General features: G+C 58.8%; 1 protein-coding gene and 1 long non-coding RNA gene across 5 annotated transcripts in view; one reads left to right on the top strand and one right to left on the bottom strand.

The window, feature by feature from the left end:
• The window catches only part of LOC142434311 (uncharacterized), a 9,601-nt gene extending 5,515 nt beyond the window's left edge, over positions 1 to 4,086 (bottom strand). Inside the window, exon 1 of the long non-coding RNA XR_012781141.1 lies at positions 3,964 to 4,086. This is a non-coding gene — a long non-coding RNA (uncharacterized LOC142434311). The remainder of the gene's footprint in view (positions 1 to 3,963) is intronic.
• A 1,498-nt stretch (positions 4,087 to 5,584) lies between these two features.
• Positions 5,585 to 27,813, top strand: LOC142434299 (glycogenin-2-like). Of its 4 annotated transcripts, none has more exons than XM_075539014.1 (10): positions 5,585 to 5,658; positions 5,852 to 5,941; positions 11,143 to 11,284; positions 13,394 to 13,568; positions 14,780 to 14,942; positions 16,812 to 16,938; positions 18,428 to 18,650; positions 19,905 to 20,060; positions 20,145 to 20,273; positions 26,991 to 27,813. In XM_075539014.1, the coding sequence occupies exons 2-10, from the start codon at positions 5,935 to 5,937 to the stop codon at positions 27,153 to 27,155; spliced, it is 1,287 nt and encodes a 428-aa protein (XP_075395129.1). In that variant the 5' UTR covers positions 5,585 to 5,658; positions 5,852 to 5,934; the 3' UTR covers positions 27,156 to 27,813. The 4 variants fall into 4 exon arrangements, with proteins under 4 accessions (XP_075395129.1, XP_075395130.1, XP_075395131.1 ...); XM_075539015.1 differs by having other exon boundaries at positions 26,994 to 27,813; XM_075539016.1 differs by having other exon boundaries at positions 20,148 to 20,273.
• The last annotated feature ends 84 nt before the right edge of the window (positions 27,814 to 27,897 follow it).

A 27,897-nucleotide genomic window follows, 5' to 3' on the forward strand; every position in this document is an offset into this window, starting at 1 on the left:
CAGACTCTGCACCCGCCGGCCTGTGACCCTCCTGCATTCGGCGTCATTGCATGAGCTGCATGCGTCTGAAGAGGGATTTATAGACTGGACCTGTGGGCTCATATCAAACTGACGGGCTTGATTGGACGAACGGGGATGTTTTCTTAACGTACAATTGCTCGTTATGTTACGCTCTTTCCAATGCAAGTACGAGTGTCTATGAATCTGTTTCTCTAGTCCACCGGGCTTACACACTGTACTATGTTTCCAGATGTTTCTATTAACCTTTGTTTATGCAGGTCTTCAACTCTCCAGGCTCGCTACTATTGTTTCCAAATGTTACCACCAGTCCCTGCTCGCTACTATGTTTCCACCAGTCCCTGCTCGCTACTATGTTTCCATTAGTCCCTGCTGGCTACTATGTTTCCACCAGTCCCTGCTCGCTACTATGTTTCCACCAGTCCCTGCTCGCTACTATGTTTCCACCAGTCCCTGCTGGCTACTATGTTTCCACCAGTCCCTGCTGGCTACTATGTTTCCACTAGTCCCTGCTGGCTACTATGTTTCCACCAGTCCCTGCTCACTACTGTTTCCACCAGTCCCTGCTGGCTACTATGTTTCCACTAGTCCCTGCTGGCTACTATGTTTCCATTTGCCCTTGTTCATATTGTTCAACCCTCCACAGTTGCTACTATGTCTCCCAATTAGCCTGAACGGAAGCTCAACGCTCCCTACAAGCAGTGGCTTCCTCTTGCCCCCTTCCACCGACCCTGGTGCCCCCAGCCAGTGATGCCAACCCACCAGCCACTCACTCCCGGGGGGCGGGCAGAGCTGGGCTGTCTGCTCCCGTAAGATTTTCAGCTTTTAAAATGCACCCATAAGACAAATACCAGCTCTCGCAGACGGACGCTGCAAGACATGGACAAAACTGGAGAACATTCTGCTTAGCGAGTTGGTCCCTAAAAGACCCTGCGGCTCCAGCCCCACCTCACCTTCCCAAGACCTCTCCCGGAAAGTCCCCCCTCTCCCCACCTTCTCCTGTCTCTCTCTGTCTCTCTCTCTGTCTCTCTCTCCCTTCCTGACTTCAGCTGGTCTCTCTGCACGCTGTCTTTCAAGGCCCCCCTTGACTCTCCTTCCATCTGAACAGCGGCCCGCTCGCTCCAATTAACCCCGTTCGTTAAAAGCCCAGGGGCTCAGGGTCCACTCTGTGAGGCCCCTTCCACCGGGTCTCTCTTCTGGACGATAAGAGGTAACAGGGGCAGGGAGAGGGGCGAGGCAGGAAGTTGGTGGAGGGAGGGATGAGGGGAGAGACCCACCCGGAGGGGCGGTTCACGGAATCCCGGGACAGATTTGATCTGCTGAGTCGGGCCTGGCGGCTGCTGCCCCCAAACAAGGCTTCCTTCTTCGTTTATTTCTTTTAAAGACCGTTTGATCAGGGCCTCTGGCGACTCGTGTTTCAACCCACGTACTTGTACGTCCGTTGCCCACCGGTCATTTATAGACATTTACTTTCTGCCGAGCAGACAAACCAGCGCACAACCCCCCACACCCCCCTCCGCTGGCGAGAACGAGGGGGGTCGAGGTGGACACCCCGAGCCCATCCGTGGTCAGTGGAGCATCCCCCACCGAGGGGTGGCCGGGAAGGGATGAGTCAACCCGGGAAAGCACCTTGAGGCCCCCCCACCCCCGTCCAGTGCCGCTCCCCACTCTGGAAGGGACAGGAGCATGGACATTGAGGCGGCCACTCTGGAAGGGACAGGAGCATGGACATTGAGGCGGTCACTCTGGAAGGGACAGGAGCATGGACATTGAGGCGGTCACTCTGGAAGGGACAGGAGCATGGACATTGAGGCGGCCACTCTGGAAGGGACAGGAGCATGGACATTGAGGCGGCCACTCTGGAAGGGACAGGAGCATGGACATTGAGGCGGCCACTCTGTTGAGGCCCAGGAATGGGAGAAAACATACCAGAAGGTTTTCTTCACAATCGAAACAAATAGTTAAACTTTAAAGAGAGAGAGAGACAGACAGACAGACAGAGAGAGAGAGAAAGAGACAGGGGCGACACCTTTAGCTGCTAAGGACAAGGTCGGGGGTTCAAGTCCACCAGCAGCTCCTGGGGAGAGAGACCAGCCCGTCTGCCCCCGTGCAGACTGACCGCCTGGGGGACCCCCAGGGGCAGCTCCGCCCTGTCCTGTAGGGTCCCCGTGAGTCGGCGTCCCCTCCATGGCAGTGGGGTTTGCGTCCACTGAGGGGCCGGATGAGACTGTCCCCCAGCTAAGTCCGTGCTTGTGGTCCCGGGTCTGGAAAGCCGGCCCCGGTGGGACAGACCCGCTCGGTGATGATCTGTAACTCAGTCTGAAGCCAGGCTCTCAGGACGGCACAGGGTCCCCCCTCACCCCGTAAAACACGAGTCATCCTGCGTCTGGCTGTTCTCTGTCGATGAAGAGCCTCCAGGTCCTGCAGCCCCAGTGACCCACGGACCCCCCGAAAACCTAGCATGCCGTCTGCTGCTGCTGCTGGCCACAGGCTGCCCCCCGGGGGGGCTCGGGGCGCCCCAGGTCAGCCAGCACTGGGTCACGACGCGGAGTCACCTCCCTGCTGGTTCGTGGGGCTCCTGGGACGTCGCCGCCCGTGGACGGTGTCGTATGTTGGCTGTGACACGCACACGCCTTACGAAAGATCTGTGAGCCCCGCGAGAGACACCACGGAAAATACACTCTCTCGCTCTCAGTCCTGACACGGGACCAGGTCCCCTTGTGCCCCACTGTCCGTCTGTCTGTCGTTAATGTTTTCCATTATTGCAAAGTTGCTCCTGAGGCCCCGTTTGCTTGTGGGGGACCTCGTACCCCCACAGTGACGGTGCTTCGGGTCCTGGTGTCCAGGGCGAACTGATTAGCTCCCCATTCAGCCGAAGTGATGCAGTTTGGTCCCTGCCCTGGGCTGCCATTGTTCCACGTGACATCGAAGTGCCCTTCCCAGTGTCCTCTGTGTCCCCACCCGGCCTTCTGAGCTTTGGTTTTTTGGGGGGGCACCTGGGTGGGCTGGAGGCTCCAGGGCGCATCTGCTCACCCCTGAGCCGGCAGGCGAGCTCTTTCCCGGGTCCCTAAGGGGAGAGGTCCAGCCGAGGTCCAACACTGGCCGCTCAGACCAGCAGAGCTGACCTCTGCTCGCCTCCTGGACACTGGCTCGGGGCGAGCAGGCCTCAGCCACGCTCACAGCCAGGGACTGCCCACTGTGTTAAAGCAGGCCTGCCCTTTGACCCCGCTGGCCAGCCAGCACCGCGGGCTGGACAGAGAGACTGACAGGTCTGGGGGTGCGGAGAGGAATCCTGGGGCCACAGAGGCCGAGCACCAGTCGGGGCTCAGCAGCTCCTCAGGGGCAAGAGGAGGCTCTCTGCCCCCCCTCCTCCCCGCTGTGCAGATTCACAACGCTCCAGGACACGGGGGGTGGGGTGCAAGGTTGGGGGGTGTCAGCTCTGTCGGACACACCGAGTGGCCTTTTACCCAGGACACGCTCTCTCCTTGCAGATATTTCCCAACAGCCTGCAGTGACTGTCCCCCAGGGAGACCGCGCGCATGTGAGCTAGGGATGGGGCTGGCGGTGGAAGGAGGGGGGCGGGGAGGAGATGCCACCCACACCCCACAGTGCACAGGACCTCCCAGCACAGAGAATGACTAGTGGGGGGACCAGGGACGCTGCCCCACCCCCCACAGTGCACAGGACCCCCCAGCACAGAGAATGACTAGTGGGGGGACCAGGGACGCTGCCCCACACCCCACAGTGCACAGGACCCCCCAGCACAGAGAATGACTAGTGGGGGGACCAGGGACACTGCCCCACACCCAACAGTGCACAGGACCCCCCAGCACAGAGAATGACTAGTGGGGGGACCAGGGACGCTGCCCCACCCCCCACAGTGCACAGGACCCCCCAGAACCGCTGCTCTAGGCTCCCAGGTCAGGGACCCCGGGTGAGGCTCACCGTCTTCACCGCACGGGAGGCCGGGGGGCGATGCGCGTCTCGGGGCCACTTGGATCCCAGAGAGCCCGCTTTCTCCGCGCCCGCTCCCCCGTTGACGCGTGCGTGCTTCACGGAAGCCTCGCCACGCGCCCACGCACGCACGCACGCACGCACGCGGGCACGTACGCACGCACGCACGCTCGCACGAGGGCACTTACACACGCACGCACGCGGACACGGAGGCACGTACACACGCAGGCACTTACGCACGGAGGCACGTACGCACACACGCTCCACGCACGCACTTGGGCACGCACAATCGCACGCGGGCACGCACGCGGGCACGCACGCACTGACGTTCAGGCGCAAGCACGTAGGCGTTCACTGGCATCTGAATTCACTGCTCCAGCGGTGCGGCCATCATTCATTCATGACGATCTGCGTCCTCCGTTCACTCGCTCGCTCGGCTCCCCCGCCATGCACTCATTCATTCACCCATTCATTCACTCACTCATTCATTCATTCACCCATTCATTCATTCATTCAGAGTGCACGCCTCCAGGCGCACCTTCATCCAGCCCGTGTGAACCCTGCCTCACTCACTCACTCACAGGACGCATTCATTCGGCCCCTGTAAGTCCGTCCCTTCACTCATTCATGTGACGCCCTCATTCATTCATTCATTCATTCATTCATCAGTCCTGTGCAAACCTTCACTCCCTCATCGCTCACCCTCATCCATCTCCCGCCCCGCCTCACGGCCCCTCCCCCACCACGGCCCCTCCCCCACCAAGGGGTCAGCCCTCACAGACCCCTCCCCCATCCATGGGCCCCTTCCCCACCACGGACCCCCTCCCCCCCACGGGCTCAGCCCTGATGGCCCCCTCCCCCACCACAGTCCCCACCCCCTCGGATCCCTCCCCCATCACCTGCTCAGCCCTTACGGGCCCCTCCCCCATCGCCGACCCCCTCCCCCCATGGGCCCCGCCCCCACCACAGGCTCAGCCCTCACGGACCCTCCCCCACCACGGTCCCCTCCCCCACCATGGCCCCCTCCCCCACCAAGGGGTTAGCCCTTACGACCCCTCCCCCATTCATGGGCCCCTCCCCCACCACGGGCTCAGCCCTCACGGCCCCTCCCCCATCACCGACCCCTCCCCCACGGGCCCCGCCCCCACCATAGGCTCAGCCCTTACAGCCCCTCCCCCACCGTGGGCCCCTCCCCCATCACGGCCCCTCCCCCCATTGGCCCCTCCCCCATCACAGGCTCAGCCCTCACAGACCCCTCCCCCACCAAGGGCTCAGCCCTTACGGCCCCTCCCCCACCGTGGGCCCCTCCCCCATCACGGCCCCTCCCCCACCACGGGCTCAGCCCCCACCGTGCGCCCCGCCCCCACTGCCCTGAGGAAGCGCGAGGGGCGGGGCGGGGCCCGGGGTGGGGGCGCCGGCTCCGAGCCTTTGTGGGGGGGCAGCGGCGCACCCTCCCCCCAGACGGCCGGGACCCTTAACCCGCTCTCCGCACCCCCTCCCTGCACTGCGCACCGCGGGCGGGGCCTGGGGGGCGGGTCCCGGGGAGCGCGCAGCCCCCGGGCGGGGCGCGCTTCCGGGCAGCGGCCAATCAGGGCTGCGGATCCAGGGGGCGGGGCCGGGGCGGGGCGGGTCTCCCGGGGCCGGCGGGACGCGGGGTCTCTGCAGGCCGCGGGCCGCCGCGGGGAGGTTCGGGGGCGCCCGGGGCTTGGGGGGACTCGGGGGTCTCCGGGGGCGGGGGTCGACGAGCTCTGGGGGTCGCGGGCCCTATGGGGTTGGGGAGTGTTTGGGGCCCCACCCGCAGGGCTGGGGTTGGGCCTTCGGGGACGCCCCACGGTGGGAGGGGTCGCAGCGCGGGGGTCGCAATGCTGTCGCCCTGCAGGCCTGCAACCCCCGAGTCCGGAGGCGCCGCCCCCCGCCGCTCCTGCAGGACCCCCGCCCACGCCGGGGACCCCCGTGCGGACCATGTCGGGTGAGTCCCTGCAGGCACCACCCCAGCTCCGGGCCCGACTGGCCTGCAGGGACTGGGGGCGGGGCTGCCGCGTGCGGGGGGCAGGGGGTGGTGTGTGTCTGAGTCTGTGTGTCAGTGAAAACGAACACCTTGAAGGTGGAGGGGTGCTGCTGCTCCCCCCAAGACACAGCCTGGGAGACCCCCGGGGGCAGCTCGCCCTGTCCTGCAGGGTCGCTGTGAGTCGGAGTCCACTCGAGGGCAGTGCATCTATCTATCTATCTATCTATCTATCTATCTATCTATCTATCTATCTATCTATCTATCTATCAATCAATCTATCAGCATATCTCTCTATCCATTAGCTCCTGGGGAGACAGAGCAGACCGTCTGCTCCCGTGCAGACTGACCGCCTGGGAGACCCCCAGGGGCAGCTCCGCCCTGTCCGGCAGGGTCTTGCTCTAAGCCAGAATGGACCGAGGGCCAGCGGTTCGGGTTGTGTCCTCACTCCCGCCATGCATTCCGGGATTATCCCAACCCGAATCTACCTCCACAATCCCAGACCTGCTGCAGCCAGCAGAGGCCCCTGCTTTCCTGGACTTTCCTGGGCCTGGGAAGCGACCGAGAAGGAGCAGGGCTGGAAGGGAGGCCCAGGGAGGAACGTGCTGGAAGATTCCACCCCGGGGCAGCAGAGAAGATGCCTGGAAGGAGCATTTTGCAGGGAAAGCCCCAGCCCCCCCCCCCCCCCCCCCCCCCCGAGCTGCTTGCTCACACGGGCGCCCCTCAGAGAGGCCTGGGGTCTCTGAGCTCAGGCTCAGGCAGCACATTCCCAGCAGGGCTGGAATGCGCCCAGAGGAGGCCCCGGGTGGGTATCAGCTCCAGGCACAGACAAACCCTGCTTTGAGGGGGGGCGGGGCAGGGCTGGACGCAGTGCTACTTTGGGAGGCAGGCTAAAGGCGAGGGGTAAACACCTTTCCCCGGGACCAGAAACACAGGCGGGAAGCCTTTGGGCGCTCACACTGCCAGGCTTTCTGCAAACACCAGCCCGTGAATTTTATTTCCCTGCATTTCTCTGCTGCATAACCAGCCTGCAGAAAACCCCAAACCTCAACAGATTCTGGCTCACATGTGCCCTGGTCTCTGTCTGTCTGTCTCTCTCTGCCTCGCTGTCTTTCCATCTCTCTCCCTGTCTCTCTGTGCCTCTTTTGGGCCCTCCCCATCTGTCTCTTGTCCCCCTCTGTGTGTCTCTCTCTCTGTGTGTCTCTCTCTCTCTGTGTGTCTCTCTCTCCCTACACACAGCTATATAAACACATATTTAAATCTTAAATCGTCACAACATGTTGTGATTGGCGGCAGGTGTTGAGAAGTCGTCTCCAACGCCCTGAGACCCCGGCACCCCGAGCGGAGCCTCCTGGTCCTGGACCTGCCCCCTCACTGCTGCTTTGGAAGGAGGGCAGGGCCTCTGCCGGGGCAGGTGGAGCTGGGGCTTCCGCCTGGGCCTGGGTTCTATTTAGCAGGAAAGTTCAAGGAGTTTCCATCCCGGGACTTTCAGCAGCTGATCTCTCCAGGCCCGGCCTGCCCTGCAGCTGGAATTTCACCTTCCTTAGTAGGAGTCCCTGTTGGGCTTTAACCCACACTCGAATCAGTTCAGAACAAGCAGCAGCTCCGCAGGGAAATACTGGGCTTTCTGCTCCCACAAAGAGTTACAGCCTCGGAGACCCACAGGGGGCGCCGTGAGTCAGCACTGACTCCATGGAGGGAGGAGACCCACAGGGGGCGCCGTGAGTCAGCACTGACTCCATGGAGGGAGCAGACCCACAGGGGGCGCCGTGAGTCAGCACTGACTCCATGGAGGGAGGAGACCCACAGGGGGCGCCGTGAGTCAGCACTGAGTCCATGGAGGGAGGAGACCCACAGGGGGCGCCGTGAGTCAGCACTGACTGATGGAGGGAGGAGACCCACAGGGGGCGCCGTGAGTCAGCACTGACTCCATGGAGGGAGGAGACCCACAGGGGGCGCCGTGAGTCAGCACTGACTCCATGGAGGGAGGAGACCCACAGGGGGCGCCGTGAGTCAGCACTGACTCCATGGAGGGAGGAGACCCACAGGGGGCGCCGTGAGTCAGCACTGACTGATGGAGGGAGGAGACCCACAAGGGGCGCCGTGAGTCAGCACTGACTCCATGGAGGGAGGAGACCCACAAGGGGCGCCGTGAGTCAGCACTGACTCCATGGAGGGAGGAGACCCACAGAGGGCGCCGTGAGTCAGCACTGACTGATGGAGGGAGGAGACCCACAGGGGGCGCCATGAGTCAGCACTGACTGATGGAGGGAGGTGACCCACAGGGGGCGCCGTGAGTCAGCACTGACTGATGGAGGGAGGAGACCCACAGGGGGCGCCGTGAGTCAGCACTGACTCCATGGAGGGAGGAGACCCACAGGGGGCACCGTGAGTCAGCACTGACTCCATGGAGGGAGGAGACCCACAGGGGGCGCCGTGAGTCAGCACTGACTCCATGGAGGGAGGAGACCCACAGGGGGCGCCGTGAGTCAGCACTGACTCCATGGAGGGAGCAGACCCACAGGGGGCGCCGTGAGTCAGCACTGACTCCATGGAGGGAGGAGACCAACAGGGGGCGCCGTGAGTCAGCACTGAGTCCATGGAGGGAGGAGACCCACAGGGGGCGCCGTGAGTCAGCACTGACTCCATGGAGGGAGGAGACCCACAGGGGGCGCCGTGAGTCAGCACTGACTGATGGAGGGAGGAGACCCACAGGGGGCGCCGTGAGTCAGCACTGACTCCATGGAGGGAGGAGACCCACAGGGGGCGCCGTGAGTCAGCACTGACTCCATGGAGGGAGCAGACCCACAGGGGGCGCCGTGAGTCAGCACTGACTGATGGAGGGAGGAGACCCACAGGGGGCGCCGTGAGTCAGCACTGACTGATGGAGGGAGGAGACCCACAGGGGGCGCCGTGAGTCAGCACTGACTCCATGGAGGGAGGAGACCCACAGGGGGCACCGTGAGTCAGCACTGACTCCATGGAGGGAGGAGACCCACAGGGGGCGCCGTGAGTCAGCACTGACTCCATGGAGGGAGCAGACCCACAGGGGGCGCCGTGAGTCAGCACTGACTCCATGGAGGGAGGAGACCCACAGGGGGCGCCGTGAGTCAGCACTGACTGATGGAGGGAGGAGACCCACAGGGGGCGCCATGAGTCAGCACTGACTGATGGAGGGAGGTGACCCACAGGGGGCGCCGTGAGTCAGCACTGACTGATGGAGGGAGGAGACCCACAGGGGGCGCCGTGAGTCAGCACTGACTCCATGGAGGGAGGAGACCCACAGGGGGCACCGTGAGTCAGCACTGACTCCATGGAGGGAGGAGACCAACAGGGGGCGCCGTGAGTCAGCACTGACTCCATGGAGGGAGGAGACCCACAGGGGGCGCCGTGAGTCAGCACTGACTGATGGAGGGAGGAGACCCACAGGGGGCGCCGTGAGTCAGCACTGACTCCATGGAGGGAGGAGACCCTCAGGGGGCGCCGTGAGTCAGCACTGACTGATGGAGGGAGGAGACCCACAGGGGGCGCCGTGAGTCAGCACTGACTCCATGGAGGGAGGAGACCCTCAGGGGGCGCCGTGAGTCAGCACTGACTGATGGAGGGAGGAGACCCACAGGGGGCGCCGTGAGTCAGCACTGACTGATGGAGGGAGGAGACCCACAGGGGGTGCCGTGAGTCAGCACTGAATGATGGAGGGAGGAGACCCACAGGGGGCGCCGTGAGTCAGCACTGACTGATGGAGGGAGGAGACCCACAGGGGGCGCCGTGAGTCAGCACTGACTCCATGGAGGGAGGAGACCCTCAGGGGGCGCCGTGAGTCAGCACTGACTGATGGAGGGAGGAGACCCACAGGGGGCGCCGTGAGTCAGCACTGACTCCATGGAGGGAGGAGACCCTCAGGGGGCGCCGTGAGTCAGCACTGACTGATGGAGGGAGGAGACCCACAGGGGGCGCCGTGAGTCAGCACTGACTGATGGAGGGAGGAGACCCACAGGGGGCGCCGTGAGTCAGCACTGACTGATGGAGGGAGGAGACCCACAGGGGGCGCCGTGAGTCAGCACTGACTCCATGGAGGGAGGAGACCCACAGGGGGCGCCGTGAGTCAGCACTGACTGATGGAGGGAGGAGACCCACAGGGGGCGCTGTGGGGCTGCAGGGCGCTGCACATGCACGGGAGTCTGGTGCGGTTGCATGGCCTGTGTGCATTGCCTTTCAGCATTAGAGCACGGCCGTGGTGCAGTAGGCGCTTTCAGGTCATGCTGGCTGATGGCGACCCCGTGCACAACAGAAGGAGACATTGCCCAGTCCTGCACCGTCCTGAGCATCCCCATGTCTGAGCCCACGGCGACCACCGTGTCCGTGCATCTCGTCCAGGGCCGTCCTCTCTGTCGCTGCCCCTCTGCTTCCCCAAGCACGACGACCTTCCCCAGGGACTGGTCTCTCCTGAGGACAGGTCCACAGTCCCTGTGTCCATGTCTCACCACCCCCGCCTCTAGGGGGCGCTCTGACACAGACCCTCCCCGTCCCCGCCTCTAGGGGGCGCTCTGACGCAGAACCTCCCTGTCCCCACCTCTAGGGGGCGCTGTGGCCGCACTTCTTCCGAGACAGATGGGTTGTTCTGACCGTGCACGGTACTTTCTACGTCTCCCTCAGCAAGACCCTGAGCGAAATGCATCCGTTAGTTTCCGGGGCAGCAGCGTGCAGTGCTGCGTCTCATTTTGCACCGCGCTGTCCTGTGTGACAGGGTCACGCTGCCGTACAAGGGACCGCCCGTCCCGGGGAAGCCGGTGATGCACTGAGCCGCATCTCCCAGCCCGCAGCCACTGTGCAGGGTTAGAGGAGGCTGTCGGCTCCCGTGAGGAGCGGGGCCTCTGCAGCTGCAGGGGCAGCTCTGCTGTGTCCCAGGAGGACGCTCTCTCCGAGTTCTCCATGAGGAGACTGACGTCACTGACTCCAGCTGACTCGGGTCTTCCTGGCAGTTTTCCTAGCTCACGTCCTGCGTTGTAACAACGTGTGTGTCAGAGGGTGGGAGAGCCATGTCCCCTCTCAGGTCAGGGGACCCTTCCCCCGTGGGGTGCGCGTGAAGGCGGAGGGTGGACTGAGGGGGGGTGTCCGCCCCCTCCGGCCCCCTCAGGAGCACAACCTTCCTGCTGTCTCCGCAGTGACCGACCAAGCCTACGTCACCCTGGCCACCAATGACGTCTACTGCCAGGGGGCTCTCGTCCTGGGACAGTCTCTGAGGAACCACGGGGCCACCAGGAGGCTTGTGGTACTCATTACACCACAGGTGTCCCACCTGCTCAGGTAAGACGCCAGGTGCCCCACCTGCTCAGGTAAGACGCCAGGTGCCCCACCTGCCCAGGTAAGATGCCAGGTGTCCCACCTGCTCAGGTAAGACGCCAGGTGCCCCACCTGCCCAGGTAAGATGCCAGGTGTCCCACCTGCTCAGGTAAGACGCCAGGTGCCCACCTGCTCACATAAGACGCCAGGTCCCCACCTGCTCAGGTAAGATGCCAGGTGTCCCACCTGCTCAGGTAAGATGCCAGGTGTCCCACCTGCTCAGGTAAGATGCCAGGTGTCCCAACCTGCCCAGGTAAGACGCCAGGTGTCCCAACCTGCCCAGGTAAGACGCCAGGTGTCCCAACCTGCCCAGGTAAGATGCCAGGTGTCCCACCTGCTCAGGTAAGATGCCAGGTCCCCACCTGCTCAGGTAACACGCCAGGTGTCCCACCTGCCCAGGTAAGATGCCAGGTGTCCCACCTGCCCAGGTAAGATGCCAGGTGTCCCACCTGCTCACATAAGACGCCAGGTGTCCCACCTGCCCAGGTAAGATGCCAGGTGTCCCAACCTGCCCAGGTAAGACGCCAATGTCCCAACCTGCCCAGGTAAGATGCCAGGTGTCCCAACCTGCCCAGGTAAGACGCCAGGTGTCCCAACCTGCCCAGGTAAGATGCCAGGTGTCCCAACCTGCCCAGGTAAGATGCCAGGTGTCCCAACCTGCCCAGGTAAGACACAAGATGTCCCAACCTGCCCAGATAAGACGCCAGGTGCCCCACCCGCCCAGGTAAGATGCCAGGTGTCCCACCTGCCCAGGTAAGATGCCAGGTGCCCCACCCGCCCAGGTAAGATGCCAGGTGCCCCACCTGCTCACATAAGATGCCAGGTGTCCCACCTGCTCACATAAGATGCCAGGTGTCCCACCTGCCCAGGTAAGACGCCAGGTGTCCCACCTGCTCAGGTAAGATGCCAGGTTCAGGTAAGATGCCAGGTGCCCCACCTGCTCACATAAGATGCCAGGTGTCCCACCTGCCCAGGTAAGATGCCAGGTGTCCCACCTCCTCACATAAGATGCCAAGTGTCCCACCTGCTCAGGTAAGACACCAGGTGTCCCCACCTGGGTCCTCTCCTGGTACACAGGCACCTCACCTGCCGGGAAGCCCCAGGAATGGCCTGAATGTCTGCACTGACCCCCTTTGAAAAAGCTGTTGGGTAAACACGGGCAGCTAACCCCCACGCCGGTGCCGCAAACCCACCAGCCGCTCAAAGAGAGAAAGATGGGGCGTCTGCCTCCCGTCCCGATCGGCAGCCTGGAAAACTGTCTACGGGGTAGATTTTCGTCAGGACTGACCTGAAGGCTGTGGGATCCGGGATCCTTCTGGAAGCCATGGAGAGAGTGACGGGTGTTTTCTATCCAGGCTGCCCCGTAGGCGATGAGCCTGCAGCCTCCCGTGTGATGCCTGATGGCGCACACATGTGGGAGAGATGTGTTTTATGCGAATGACATACGTCCCTTCTGTGTCTGTTGGGCAACAGCGAACACCCACTGAGATGAGGCGTTTAAACTGACACTACACCCACCCCATCATGTTGCTGATATGTCCGTACATGCAGATAGATGGACAGATAAACTCTGCCCTCGAGTGGACGCCGACTCCCGGGGACCCTGCAGGACAGGGGGGAGCTGCCCCTGGGGGTCTCCCAGGCGGTCAGTCTGCACGGGAGCAGACGGTCTGGTCTCTCTCCCCAGGAGCTAATGGATAGAGAGATATGCAGATAGATAGATGATAGATATATAGATAGATGATAGATAGATAGATAGATAGATAGATGATAGATAGATAGATAGATAAGATGGATGGATAGACAGACAGACACACTGCCATTTAGTGGATGTTGCTCCCATGCAGACTGACCGCCTGGGAGACCCCCAGGGGCAGCTCCGCCCTGTCCTGCAGGGTCCCCGTGACTCGATGGTGTCCACTTGACAGTGGTCAGTTATTTGGGGGACTTGGTGCACTGGGTCACGGCTGTGGGGTGAGATCCCTGCTGTGTGTCTGTCATCGGGGAGCCTCGGCAGAGGCAGGGGCAGGTGGTGTCTCCTCGTCCACCTCACGCCGGCGGGTGTCCCTGCAGGGCTGTGCTCTCCAGGGTGTTCGACGAGGTCGTGGAGGTGAACCTCCTGGACAGCGTGGACAGCGGCCACCTGGCCTTGCTGCGGCGGCCTGAGCTCAGCGTCACCCTCACGAAGCTGCACTGCTGGACGCTCACCCAGTACAGCAAGGGCGTCTTCCTGGACGCGGACACGCTGGTGAGCCCCCGGTCCCTCGCCTTTCAGCGCTGCCAGCACACGACGAGGGGGTGATGGGGGGCAGCGGGGCTTCAAAGACAGACAGCTGCGCCCACACAGTGTGGGGGCTACACCTCTGAAGCCCGGGCATCGGCTCTGCGGGACGTGTGTCTGCCTGTCTCTCTGTCTCTGTCTCTCTCAGACTTTCCTACCCCTCCCCGTCTGTCTCTTCCTGTCTCCTCTCTTTCCCCCTGTCTCTCTCCCTGCCCTTGCCCATGTCTCTACATCTCTTTCTCTACCTCTCTTCTCTTTCTCTGTCCCCTCGCTTTCTTTGTCTGTCTCTCTGTCTCTTTCTGCCTCTCTTTTGCTTTCTGTCTCTATTGATGTCTCTGTATAGGTCTCTCTGTCTATACATACAAGTTTGTATATCTGGCGGTCTCTGTATCTCTGTATATAGGTCTCTGTCTTTCTCTCTATATATATATATATAGGTTTCTCTGATTATCTGTGTGTGTGTATGTGTATATATATATATATATATATATATATATTTCTGTCTGTGTCTGTCTATCTCTCACTGTCTCTCTCTCTGGGCTCTGGGGGAAGGTCCTGGTCCCCTCTCAGTGTCTTTGAACCCCACATTCCTGGGCGATCTCCCTGTATCCTGACAGCCATCTTCTCCTGCCTGGGTCTAGCAGGCTCCCAACACAGGGACCCCTGGCTGCTCTGAGACACAACCTCGTCATCCCCGCCTCTAGGGGGCGCTCTGACACAGACCCTCCCCGTCCCCGCCTCTAGGGGGCGCTCTGACACAGACCCTCCCCGTCCCCGCCTCTAGGGGGCGCTCTGGCCCTGCTTCCTCCAGGGCGGATCTGTCTTCCTGTTCGCTCACCTGTGGTGCTGTCCTCGCCCTTCCCCCGCAGCCTCATTCCAAGGCCCCTGCTCGGTGCAGTCTTCCTCCTAGTTTCTGTCTGTCGCTGTGGGTGACGGTGGAGCCATTGGAGGGGAAGACGGAGAAAGGCGCCTCCGCGGCCCACTCAGAGCTCCCCTGTGGACCCTGACGAGCTGTCGTCCCGCTGTGCATCCCCCCAAGTCTGGGTGTCGGGCGGGCGGGGTGGGGGTGAAAGCCTAAGAGACACGGTCTGGGGGCGACCCCCGCTCCTGGGATAGGTGACGGGCGCCCAGGTGGGCAGGTGCAGGTGCAGGCGCGCTCACAGGCCGCGCCCCCCCAGGTGCTGTCCAACGTGGACGAGCTGTTCGAGCGCAGCGAGCTGTCCGCCGCCCCGGACCCCGGATGGCCCGACTGCTTCAACAGCGGCGTCTTCGTCTTCCGACCTTCCCTGGACACGCACGGCCGCCTCCTGCAGCACGCCGCCCAGCACGGCAGCTTCGATGGTGAGCGGGCCTGTCCGTCCGTCCATCTGTGCCCCCACGGACCCCGGGCCAAGTGCATCGGGTGCTGCCCCTAAACGCGAGAGGGGCTCTGAGCCTCTAGGGGGCGCTCTTGGACAGAACCTCCCCCTCCCTGCCTCTAGGGGGCGCTCTGACACAGAACATCCACGTCCCCGCCTCTAGGGGGCGCTCTGACACAGAACCTCCCCGTCCCCGCCTCTAGGGGGCGCTCTGACACAGAACATCCACGTCCCCGCCTCTAGGGGGCGCTCTGACACAGAACCTCCCCGTCCCCGCCTCTAGGGGGCGCTCTGACACAACATCCCCCGCCTCTAGGGGGCGCTCTGACAGGACTTCTTTCAGGACAGATTGGCTGGTCCTGTGCCGTCTGTGGTTCCTTCGGTGTTTTCTTGCAAACACAGTGATTCGGAGACATTGACGCTTCTCTGCTCGTCGTTTCTCCCTGGTCCACTTCCGTGTGAGCGCGAGGCGATTGAAACCGCGGGCTCCGGTCACCACACCTGAGTCTGATAGTTGCTTCGAGATCCAGCCACAGGCCTTGCAGTTTCTGGTTTTCTGCACACGTGCATGAGCCGTGTGTCTGCTGTGCGGTGTCTTCCTTCTGTGTCTCTGGTACGCTGTCGTTCCACTCGGCAGTGATTATTCCTGTAAACAGAGACTCATGCAAACAAACACACACGTGTGGGCACACATAAACATGTACACACATGTGCACACAAACGCACACACATAAACGTATGCATGTACACACATAAACACACACGCGTGCATATAAATGTACACACGCTCGTAGACATTAATGTACACGCGTGTGCACACAATTATGTACGCGTGTGCACACATATAAACATGTACGTGTGTGCACCTAAACATGTACCTGCATGTGCACACAGAAACATGTACACATATAAACATACACACATGTACACAGACACATGCAAAACATGTACACACATTCACATGCATGCACACACACCCGCAAACATGCACGTGCACACAGACACACACGTGCACATAAACACACTCACACATACATGTGCACATAAACACGCACACATGCACGCACAGTTATAGCCGTGAAACGCCCCTGGGAAGGCCACCTCCATCGGCCCGCCCGGCGCTGAGCAGCACGTGGACGGCAGGGGAGCGGCGGCACTCGCGGTGCCTGGGCCTTTGCAGGGACAGCGTGGCGCCAGCACGGTCATGGACCAGAGCCTGTGGAACGTGTGGGCGCAGTGTCCGTGGTCTGTCCATTCCACGTTTCCCTGCAGACTTCCTGGATCCCGTTTGGAAACAGGAGCATGTGGACACGGGGCCCGGGGACCCGGGGGCGGTTTTCCTGCAGGAGCTGAATAGTCGAAGCCACAAGGCCAGAGAGCGCCGGGTGGAACCGGCCTCTGGGCTCCCAAGACTGTCCGACTTGAGGCGGGTAGAAAGCGCCGTTTCCCCAGGGGCTGACCTTGCACCTAGCAGAGCCACAGGGAAGCAACACCCCGTCCGACGGCTCAGGGGTGTCACTGCCCACTTGGCTCAGATCCGTGCAGCCCCTGCCGGGGGCTGCCGTGAATTTCGATTTTCAACTGAGCAGGCTCAGCTCCCCGCTCGGGATCTGACCGGGTTCTTTTGTGCACGGCTTGGGCTGCAGGAGGGCATCTCCAGGCCTTTCCTCCTGGTCTCTCTCTGGAAGCACCGCTGAGACCCGTCCACCCTGGGGGACCCTGCTGGTGTCTGACATCCCCGGGGCAGGTGTTCTCCCCGTGGGGGTCAGCCCGGCAGCGGGAGGGCTGTTGGGGGCCCCCCCGGGGACAAGCTGCCCATGCCCATGGCGCGTGTTTTCTGTGGGCAACGCAGGGGCAGACCAAGGCGTGTTGAACAGTTTCTTCGGCACCTGGCCCACGGCTGACATCCGGAAGCACCTGCCGTTCATCTACAACCTCAGCAGCAGCACGGCCTACACCTACCACCCCGCCTTCAAGCAGTGAGTGCCCCCCACCCGACGCCATGCCAGCCGCAGACGCCCCGGCCCGTCACACCAAGGGCGAGCGGGTCCTCCTGTCCTGCTGCTGCTGAGCCAGGCCTAGCCCGTCGGGGGCTCGTGGGGTTCATGCCCACTCACGGGCAGAGCCGTGCGCCGTGGCTGACCAGGGGTTGGGGACGTGAAGACCGGGGTGACCACTTTCCTTCTGAGACCTCTCGGGGTGCAGGGGAATCTCCACCCCCCAGTGAGGAGCCAAATAGAGTTTGCACCATCGGGGTTACCCGGCAAGCATGCACCGGGGCTCTGCACACACAGTGGGCTCAGGGCCGGACGTGCAACCCCGGCGGCGTCTGCAGGACACACGGTCGGGGAAACATACGGGCCGGCCCTCGCGGCCTCACTGCGCGCCCGCCTGCTGGCCGTCCGGCGGGGAAAGGTTAGGGAGGAATTTCAAGGTGGCAGCTGCGCGGCCAGGAGTCGGAGACGCGTGTCTGAGCGAGGACGGTGGACGTCGGTCCTGAGCAGAAACGGTTCCCGTGGGGGCGGGGGCCTCGCTTGGGGATGGAATCGGTCGAGCTGGTCTGGGGGCGACAATGAGACGTTCTATCCATCCGTCTGTCTGTCTATCTATCTACATATCCATCTGTCCATCTATCATCTGTCTATCTGCACATCTATGTATATCTCTATATCTATCTATCATCGGTCTATTATCTATCAATCATTTATCTTTGTATCTATGTATCTATCCGTCTGTCTGTCCATCTATCATCTATCTGTCTATCTATCTACATATCTATATTATCTATCATCCAGTCTATCTATCTATCATCTATCAATCATCTATCTATAATCTATGTATCTATCTACATATCTATTTATCTATCAATCTATCCATCCATCCATCTGTCATCTTTCAATCATCTATCTACAATCTATCTATCATCTTTCAATCATCTATCTATAATCTATTTATCTACCAATCTATGTATCTATTTATCTGTATATCTATCTATCATCTATATCTATCTATCTATGTATCTATCTGCCTATCTATCTACATATCTATCTATCCATCCATCCATCTATCTATCTACATATCTATCTATCTATCTATCTACATATCTATCTATCTATCTAATTATCCATCCATCCATCTATCATCTATCTATCATCTATCTATGTATCCATCCATCCGTCTATCATCTATGTATCTATCTATCAATCTATCTACATATCTATCTATTATCTATCTATCTACATATCTCTCTATTCATTAGCTCCTGGGGAGAGAGAACAGACCGTCTGCTCCCGTGCAGACTGACCGCCTGGGAGACCCCCAGGGGCAGCTCCGCCCTGTCCTGCAGGCTCCCCGAGAGCCGCACTGACCCCGTGGCAAGGGCGTAACAGGATCAGTAAGCGGGTTGGCGTCTGTGAGGCTGACCCCGGGACCCCTTTGGAAGTCCGGCCGCCCCTGCTTCCTTCCCAGGTTTGGCGCTCACGCCAAGGTGGTGCACTTCCTGGGACCCCAGAAGCCCTGGCACTTCGACTTCCGACGGCACACGGGCGCCGTGGCCGAGTCCGGCCCGGGCAGGGACCCTCCGCCCCAGGTGCCCTTCCTCAACGTCTGGTGGAGCATCTACCAGCGCAGTGTCCTGCCCGCGCTGCAGGGCCTCCTCAGCCTGGACCCCCCAGAGCCTCCGGGCCCCCCGGTGAGCCTCGCGGCCGCGTGGCATGGGGGGAGCGTGGGGTCCTTGGGGAAAGCGATTGCTTCCCATTGGTCGGTTCCTGCATTTGGACGCAGGGTGTCCTGTGTCCTGGAGATCGGGCCACACCGGAACGGGCAGGATCCCAGATATCCTGGCTTCTAGGAGGTGCAGGGGGGGCGATGAGTCACAAGGAGAAGCAGCAGGAGGGGCCCGGGGGTGGCAGGGGGCCCGGGAGGCCCAGCAGAGACCAGCAGCCAGACGTGCCCAGCACCTTCACCCGGAGCCAAGAGAGACAGGCTTCCTCCGAGACACGGAGCCCCGGGCTCCATCTGTCAGCTCCGGAACTGTGCAAAACGCCCTTCTGTTCAGCAAAGCCACCCCCTTTTGGTGCCTCTGCGCCAGCAGCTCCCGGTCACGGCCGCCCGCGGTGACCTCACGCTGCAGGGAGGGTGAGCAGGTGGAAGCTCAAACGGGGGAGACTCAAGCCACGTGCAGGTGGACGAGACCAGGAACTTCGACAGAGAGAGACACAGAGAGAGACAGAGAGACACAGAGAGACAGAGAGAGGCAGGCTTCCCCTGCAACCAGTGTCCCAGCTTCCCCAACAGCCAGATTTAACCCCGCCGCCTGGGCACGTGGATCGTGGGCTCCGGGCCGGGGTCCTCTGCCCACGGGGCCACCGAGGCCGAAGGGAGCAGAGCAGGATCATCCGTTGCTTCAGCTGCACGTGTGTTCAGTTTCCTGCCACGGAGGGCGAGGAAGAGTGGCCTTGGCTTCCAGCGATGGTTACTGAGCAAAGCGGGTCCCCAGCCCACCCCCGGGCCCGGGTTCCTTAGGAGGCCTGTCCACCCACAGAGTGGGCAGAGTGGAGGCGACACCGGGAAATTACGAGACGGTAACTCTGTCCCGGAGCTTTCCCCCGAGGAGCGGCTGGTGGACTCGGACCGAGGACCTTGCCCTGAGCGGCCAGCCCCTAGCCCACGGTCACCTCGCAGTCCCCGGGCCCCTCCGGCCGAGACCCAGCACTGCTGGCCTCCAGAGAGGCGGATGCCCACGGCCCTGTGGCAGTGGGCTCTTGTCAGGCCAGGCCCCCCTCGGAGGGGTGGGGGTGACCAGCCACGCAGGACACACAAGACCCTTCCCTGCACCCGGAGGTGGGGGACAGGGCTGGACCTTAGGGTGGACAGCGGCTTTTCTCCGCTGGCCTTCAAAGGGGAGTGGACGGACCTGGGTCTAGCGACTCTGCTCCTCCTGCAGGTGGATCCAGCCGGCGTTGTTGGGGAGCAGGGTGCCGACTGCCGGTCCCCGACGGGTGCCGCCGACCTGCCTCCGCCACCTGTGGGGGGGCCCCCAGAGGAGACCCCGGTGCTGGACGAGCCCCTGCCCTGCCCCAACGGGCAGCCCCGTGAGGACGTGAGTCCCCCATGCAGACCGGAGGCTGGTGTCGAACCGGCGACCCTGCAGCTGGCACCCCGACGGCCTGTGTTCTGTCTTCAGCAGCCGCTGCACCCCGAGCTGCACCCCGAGGAGACGCGCGGCCCGGGAGAGCCTGGGGGCAGCCAGGGACCCGGGCAGGAGCCCCCTGTGGAGAGCGCCCAGGACCCAGCACCCCAGGGTGCACTGGAGGTGACGTAACCCCCCCCCACCTGGAGTTAGGGGCCCTCTTACCTTTGGGGTGCCTGGGGTGCCGTGTTAACGTCATCAATGTCTGTCTGTCTGTCATGGGGGCGGGTGTCTCGAAACTGCTGTCTTCTTCCTGGAGCTGGGGCTCAGCTGCAGGACTGAGGGTGGTCTTACCTACAAGCAAGGGGATCCCCACAATTCTGTGAAGAGGGGTCCCCCCTACATGCGAACCCCTCATTGTTCAGGATCCACCTTCTAGTCTTTCTCCCCAAGAACTAATGGATCTCAGAGAGATGTGCAGAAAGAGAAAGATGGTGGAGACTGTGAATGATAGAGAGCTTGGAATTCTGGGTCCTATTGGAAACACCCAGAAAAAAAGACCCCAAAATCTACTTCCGGAGATAGAATGAAGCAGCCATGGAAAAAGCCACCAACGGAAGCCATGGGCGCTTGCCTGGTTGGTGGCATGCTACCTGCCACCGTCCCGCACCCCCATTTTGGTCAGTGTGTCCCATCGTCCAGCCGTTTGGTCAGAATTCAGGGGGTGCCCTGAGTGTGGGTGCCCCTGTGGGTGCTGGATCCGTGCGTGACCTGTTCTGTGGGAGAAACCTGACCCTGGGGGGGACAGTTGGGGGGGAAAGATGAGTCTTTATGCAAATAAGGCTGCGTGATCTAGACGTGCATCGCTGGGGGTGTGTTTATGCAAATAACGCTGCACGTCCTACGTGCATCGCTGGGGGTGTGTTTATGCAAATAACGCTGCACGTCCTACGTGCATCGCTGGGGGTGTGTTTATGCAAATATCTCATCCCTCGGATTCCCCCCTGGTCCCTTTCCTGCGCGCCTCCTGCGTGCAGACCCTGTCGGTCCTTTTCGCAGTTTTCTAAGGCGTTGCACCCCCTCCTGGGCTGGGGGGGGCTGCTCTCCCCGATAGGAAAGGCGGGGATCGTGGAATCTGAGCGCGGGAAGCCCCCCGGAAACATCATTTGGGGGTTCGGCGCGGGGATTGAAAGTCCTTGGAAAAAGCAGCTCGTCCCCCTGCATCGCCCGCCCCGCCCTTCACACACGGCGCGTGGGGTCACCGTGATTCTTAGTCCTTTATTAATATTTTGTCCCCCCTTTTAAGTTTTCCCTTTTATGTTACTTTTAACAGTTTTATGCGCATTTTGTCCACAGGTCCTGCAATTGCGCAGTTCAATTATTATATATGAAATAGTCCAATTATTCAATATTATATTATATAGTCCAATTATTATTCAATTATTATATATTATTTAGTCCAATTATTATTCGATTATTATATATTATTTAGTCCAATTGTTATTCGATTATTATATATTATTTAGTCCAATTATTATTTGATTATCATATATTATTTAGTCCAATTGTTATTCGATTATTATATATTATATAGTCCAATTATTATTCGATTATTATATATTATTTAGTCCAATTATTATTCAATCATTATATATTATATACAGTCCAATTATTCAATTAATATATATTATATAGTCCAATTATTATTCGATTATTATATTATTTAGTCCAATTATTCGATTATTATATATTATATACAGTCCAATTATTCAATTAATATATGTTATGTGGTCCAATTATTATTCAATTATCATGTAGTATATAGTCCAATTATTAATCCATTATTATATATTAAACAGTACAATTATTATTCCATTATTAGATATATACAGTACAAGTATTATTCGATTATTAGATATACACAGTACAAGCATTATTCGATTATTAGATATTATACACAGTCCAAGTATTATTCGATTATCCTATATGTTATATAGTACAATTCCCACCGCAGGCCGCTCCACCGCATTCCCTTCTTCCCGGTGCTCCTTGTGTTGGGCCGGGTGGACCCGACCAGCCAACCCAGAGACACCCCTTCCTGCACGTTTGAGAGAGCGTGCGATTTCAGACGGAGAAAACACCCCAGATCAGTCCATAGTCTGATATGAGCCCATATGCCCAATATCAATCTATAAATCCCTCTGCAGACGCATGCACTTCATGCAATGAGGCCGAATGCAGGAGGGTCACGGGCCGGCGGGCGCAGAGTCTTGTGGATCCAGTGGCCGTGGACGCAGCTCAGCGCCGGCGTGGCCTCCACGTGGCTCCTCCAGCTCCAGGGCTCGGGCTGCATCAGCCTGTCCACACGTGGCTCATGCTCAGGAGTGTGTATGGGGAGACAGGATGTTCCCAGGATCCTCCCCGGAAGGCCACGCCCACAAGGAGGCCTCCTCAGGCTGTGCCGTGATTGACAGGCTGGACTCCACCCCCTGACCCTTCCAGCCCTGAGTGGACGCGAGACAACGCAAGGACCACAGGCCTGTGATTTATCTTTTAACTGGTGGCAAAGGAGTCTTGTGTCCAGTGGCCTCGATAGCAAAGTGACCAGACGTCCTGCTTTGGGCGGGACAGTCCCGATTTTTAACAATTTTCCCCGCGTCCCACGACATTTTAAAAAGTCCCGATTTTTAGAAAGAATGCAGGACAGGCTGGGGCACACGGATGTCGGCTGCCGTGCGGCTCTTTCGCCAGGACACGCGTTTTATCAATGGCGCCCCGCTTTACCACTGTGACCATCTGGTCACTTGCTCCATGGCCACTCCAGTGGCCTCTCTGGTGGCCACACCCACGGCTTTCAGGCCCCAGTCGCTCGTCACCGAGGCAGGCTGAAGACCACGGTCCCTGGACGGCATTCTACCTGGGCATCTGGTTGACCCCGAGCCGACATCCCGAACCCCGTGTCCTGTGAACCTCACCCCGTCTTTGGTTCCGGCTCAGGGGTTATTAGAACTCTGCACCCTGCGGGCTCCACGGGGTTTCTTCACGGCCCCGTGATGCCGTTCGTCCCGTGCTGGGTGCAGCAGCTACATGGTCAGCTTGAGACTGAAGAGTCCAGGGGCGGAGTCTGGCCTGTCCATCCATCATCCATCATCCATCATCCATCATCCATCCATCATCCATCCATCATCCATCATCCATCATCCATCATCCATCCATCATCCATCCATCATCCATCCATCATCCATCATCCATCATCCATCATCCATCCATCCATCATCCATCCATCCATCATCCATCATCCATCATCCATCCATCATCCATCATCCATCATCCATCCATCATCATCCATCATCCATCATCCATCCATCATCCATCATCCATCCATCATCCATCATCCATCCATCATCCATCATCATCCATCATCATCCATCATCCATCCATCATCCATCATCCATCATCCATCATCCATCCATCATCCATCATCCATCCATCATCATCCATCATCCATCATCCATCATCCATCCATCATCCATCATCCATCCATCATCCATCATCCATCCATCATCCATCATCATCCATCATCATCCATCATCCATCCATCATCCATCATCCATCATCCATCATCCATCCATCATCCATCCATCATCCATCATCCATCATCCATCATCCATCATCCATCCATCATCCATCATCCATCCATCATCCATCCATCATCCATCATCCATCATCCATCATCCATCCATCCATCATCCATCCATCCATCATCCATCATCCATCCATCATCCATCATCCATCATCCATCCATCATCATCCATCATCCATCATCCATCCATCATCCATCATCCATCCATCATCCATCATCCATCCATCATCCATCATCATCCATCATCATCCATCATCCATCCATCATCCATCATCCATCATCCATCATCCATCCATCATCCATCATCCATCCATCATCATCCATCATCCATCATCCATCATCCATCCATCATCCATCATCCATCATCCATCCATCATCCATCATCCATCATCCATCATCCATCCATCCATCATCCATCCATCCATCATCCATCATCCATCCATCATCCATCATCCATCATCCATCCATCATCATCCATCATCCATCATCCATCATCCATCATCCATCATCCATCATCCATCATCCATCATCCATCATCCATCCATCCATCCATCCATCATCCATCATCCATCCATCATCATCCATCCATCCATCATCCATCATCCATCCATCATCCATCATCCATCATCCATCCATCATCCATCCATCATCCATCATCCATCATCCATCCATCATCCATCATCCATCATCCATCCATCATCCATCATCCATCATCCATCATCCATCCATCATCCATCCATCATCCATCATCCATCCATCATCCATCATCCATCATCCATCATCCATCCATCATCCATCATCCATCATCCATCCATCCATCATCATCCATCATCCATCATCCATCCATCATCCATCATCCATCATCCATCCATCATCCATCATCCATCCATCATCCATCATCCATCATCCATCATCCATCATCCATCCATCATCCATCATCCATCATCCATCATCCATCATCCATCCATCATCCATCATCCATCCATCATCCATCATCCATCATCCATCCATCATCCATCATCCATCATCCATCCATCATCATCCATCATCCATCATCCATCATCATCCATCATCCATCATCCATCCATCATCCATCATCCATCATCCATCCATCATCCATCATCCATCATCCATCATCCATCCATCATCCATCATCCATCATCCATCCATCCATCATCATCCATCATCCATCATCATCCATCATCCATCATCCATCCATCATCCATCATCCATCATCCATCCATCCATCATCATCCATCATCCATCATCATCCATCATCCATCATCCATCCATCATCCATCATCCATCATCCATCCATCATCCATCATCCATCATCCATCATCCATCCATCATCCATCATCCATCATCCATCCATCATCCATCATCCATCATCCATCCATCATCATCCATCATCCATCATCCATCCATCATCCATCATCCATCATCCATCATCCATCATCCATCCATCATCCATCCATCATCCATCATCCATCCATCATCCATCATCCATCATCCATCATCCATCCATCATCCATCATCCATCATCCATCCATCCATCATCATCCATCATCCATCATCATCCATCATCCATCATCCATCCATCATCCATCATCCATCATCCATCCATCATCCATCATCCATCATCCATCATCCATCATCCATCCATCATCCATCATCCATCATCCATCATCCATCATCCATCATCCATCCATCATCCATCATCCATCCATCATCCATCATCCATCCATCATCCATCATCCATCATCCATCATCCATCATCCATCATCCATCATCCATCATCCATCATCCATCATCCATCATCCATCCATCATCCATCATCCATCCATCATCCATCATCCATCATCCATCCATCCATCATCATCCATCATCCATCATCATCCATCATCCATCATCCATCATCCATCATCCATCCATCATCCATCATCCATCATCCATCATCCATCATCCATCCATCATCCATCATCCATCCATCCATCCATCATCCATCCATCATCCATCCATCATCCATCCATCCATCATCCATCATCCATCATCCATCCATCATCCATCATCCATCATCCATCCATCATCCATCATCCATCATCCATCCATCATCCATCATCATCCATCCATCCATCATCCATCATCCATCCATCCATCATCCATCATCCATCCATCATCCATCCATCATCCATCCATCATCCATCCATCATCCATCATCATCCATACATCATCCATCATCCATCATCCATCATCCATCATCCATCATCCATCATCCATCATCATCATCCATCATCCATCATCATCCATCATCCATCCATCATCCATCATCCATCATCCATCATGGAGAGGCGCTAAGGAGATAGATACCTCTCGGGAGGCGGGGCACAAACTCAGACCCGGGGAGACGTCTCTGTGGAGAAGGCACGTGGAGACACGCTGATGCAGCCCGAGCCCTGGAGCAGGAGGAGCCACGAGGAGGCCACGCCGGCGCTGAGCTGCGTCCACGGCCACTGGATCCACAAGACTCTGCACCCGCTGGCCTGTGACCCTCCTGCATCCGTGTCATTGCATGACTGCGTGCGTCTGGAGAGGGATTTATGGATCCGTACTGGACACGTGGGCTCATATGTGACGTATGGACCTGCTCTGGGCGGGGCTGCTTTCTCCATGTTCAGCTGCTGTTGCCACACAGGCGTGTCTCTGAATTTGTTTTCTGTAGTCCACGCGGACCACAGCCTGCGGGCAGTAGAATGCACCAGCCACTGCAGGGGGGACCGGAGCGGGCGTCTGCTCCCCTAGAGACTCAGGGCCTCACAGACCCTTTTGGGGGGTTCTGCTGGTGCCACTGCGTCTGAACCGGCTGGACGCAGTGGGTCCGGCTTTTTTTTCATCGGACGCTGTATTGGGGAGCGCTGGCTGCGGGCGCTCCCCAGGGGTCAGTCTGTCACCGGCCTCTGCAGGTGGACAGAGGGCTTGCTGCCCTTCACGGTGGGGGTGTCCAGATGGCCTTCGGGCAGGGTGACTAGGCAGGTGCTGAGCTGATTCCTCCTTTCCGGCTGCCCCTTCCTGGGGGGCAAGTGTCTGTGTGTGGGGGGCACATTATTATCCGGCAAACACCTCTCTCTCAGCGCGATGGAGCTGTTTCCCCAGGTCAGGACGGTGTCCCAAGCCCACCGTGACTGTCCCCAGGTCCTCGGCGGGACCACAGTGGGACTCGGGAAGCAGCCCCCCTCTCACCGCGAGCTTCTCTTCAGCAGGTGGACCTGGTGGTTTCCGCCTCCGAGACCTCCATCCAGGAGAAGGTCCGGGAGCCGAGTCCGGAGGAGGAGCGGCGCATGTGGGAAGACGGTCGCATTGACTACCTGGGCAAGGATGCCTTCTCCCGGATCCAGGAGAAGCTGGACCGCTTTCTGCAGTGACCCCGGCCGTGCTGCTGCGGGCGGTCAGGAAACTCCGGCCTCTCGTCCTTCTGAAGCTGGACGCTGTCCAAACACGTGCCTCGATCGCTGACCACCCCACCTCAGTGCCTGCAACAATTCCTACTGGACCTGCGTCCCCGGCCCTCCCCGGATGGGGATGATTAAGAGGCCATCTCTGTCTCTCTCTCTCTGTCTCTCTCTGTCTCCCTCCACCTTGTCACCCAGACAACGTGGGCGCTGCAGACCCTGCCAGGGCTACCTTGGGCGGCCGGCCGTATTGCTTGCCCGCTTGCAGAGGGTCAGAGTGGCCAGGTCTCTGAAATGCACAGGGGCGCCCTATCCTGCCCCGGGGTCACCGTGAGTTTGCAGGGGCTCGGGGTCAGTGGGCTGGCCTTGGAGGGTCTCATGCAAACCATTCCTATTGCAACTTCAGCCTAGAGGTCAGGGGTTTGCGTCCCCCCCAAAGGGACCTCACGGGGAGGCGCGCACCCACGAGGCAGCTTCAAGGCCTGGGTGGGAAGGGGAGTTGGGAGAAGAAGCCAACACGGGATGGCTCCACTGTTTTTCCAAGCCCGGGAGGGTCGGGATCCGGAATCACAAAAAGGGGGTGCTCTTTGGGGGCGCCAACACCCCAGCAATAAAGATCTAATGATCGTCAGCAGTCAGGATCCGTGGGTGCAGAAGGGAGTCGGCCAAAGGGAGATCCATTCCCACGCGCTGCCAGAGTAGCGGTTCTCAACCT

This window comes from Tenrec ecaudatus, chromosome X, assembly GCF_050624435.1.
Source record: "Tenrec ecaudatus isolate mTenEca1 chromosome X, mTenEca1.hap1, whole genome shotgun sequence".
Taxonomy (NCBI): domain Eukaryota; kingdom Metazoa; phylum Chordata; class Mammalia; order Afrosoricida; family Tenrecidae; genus Tenrec; species Tenrec ecaudatus.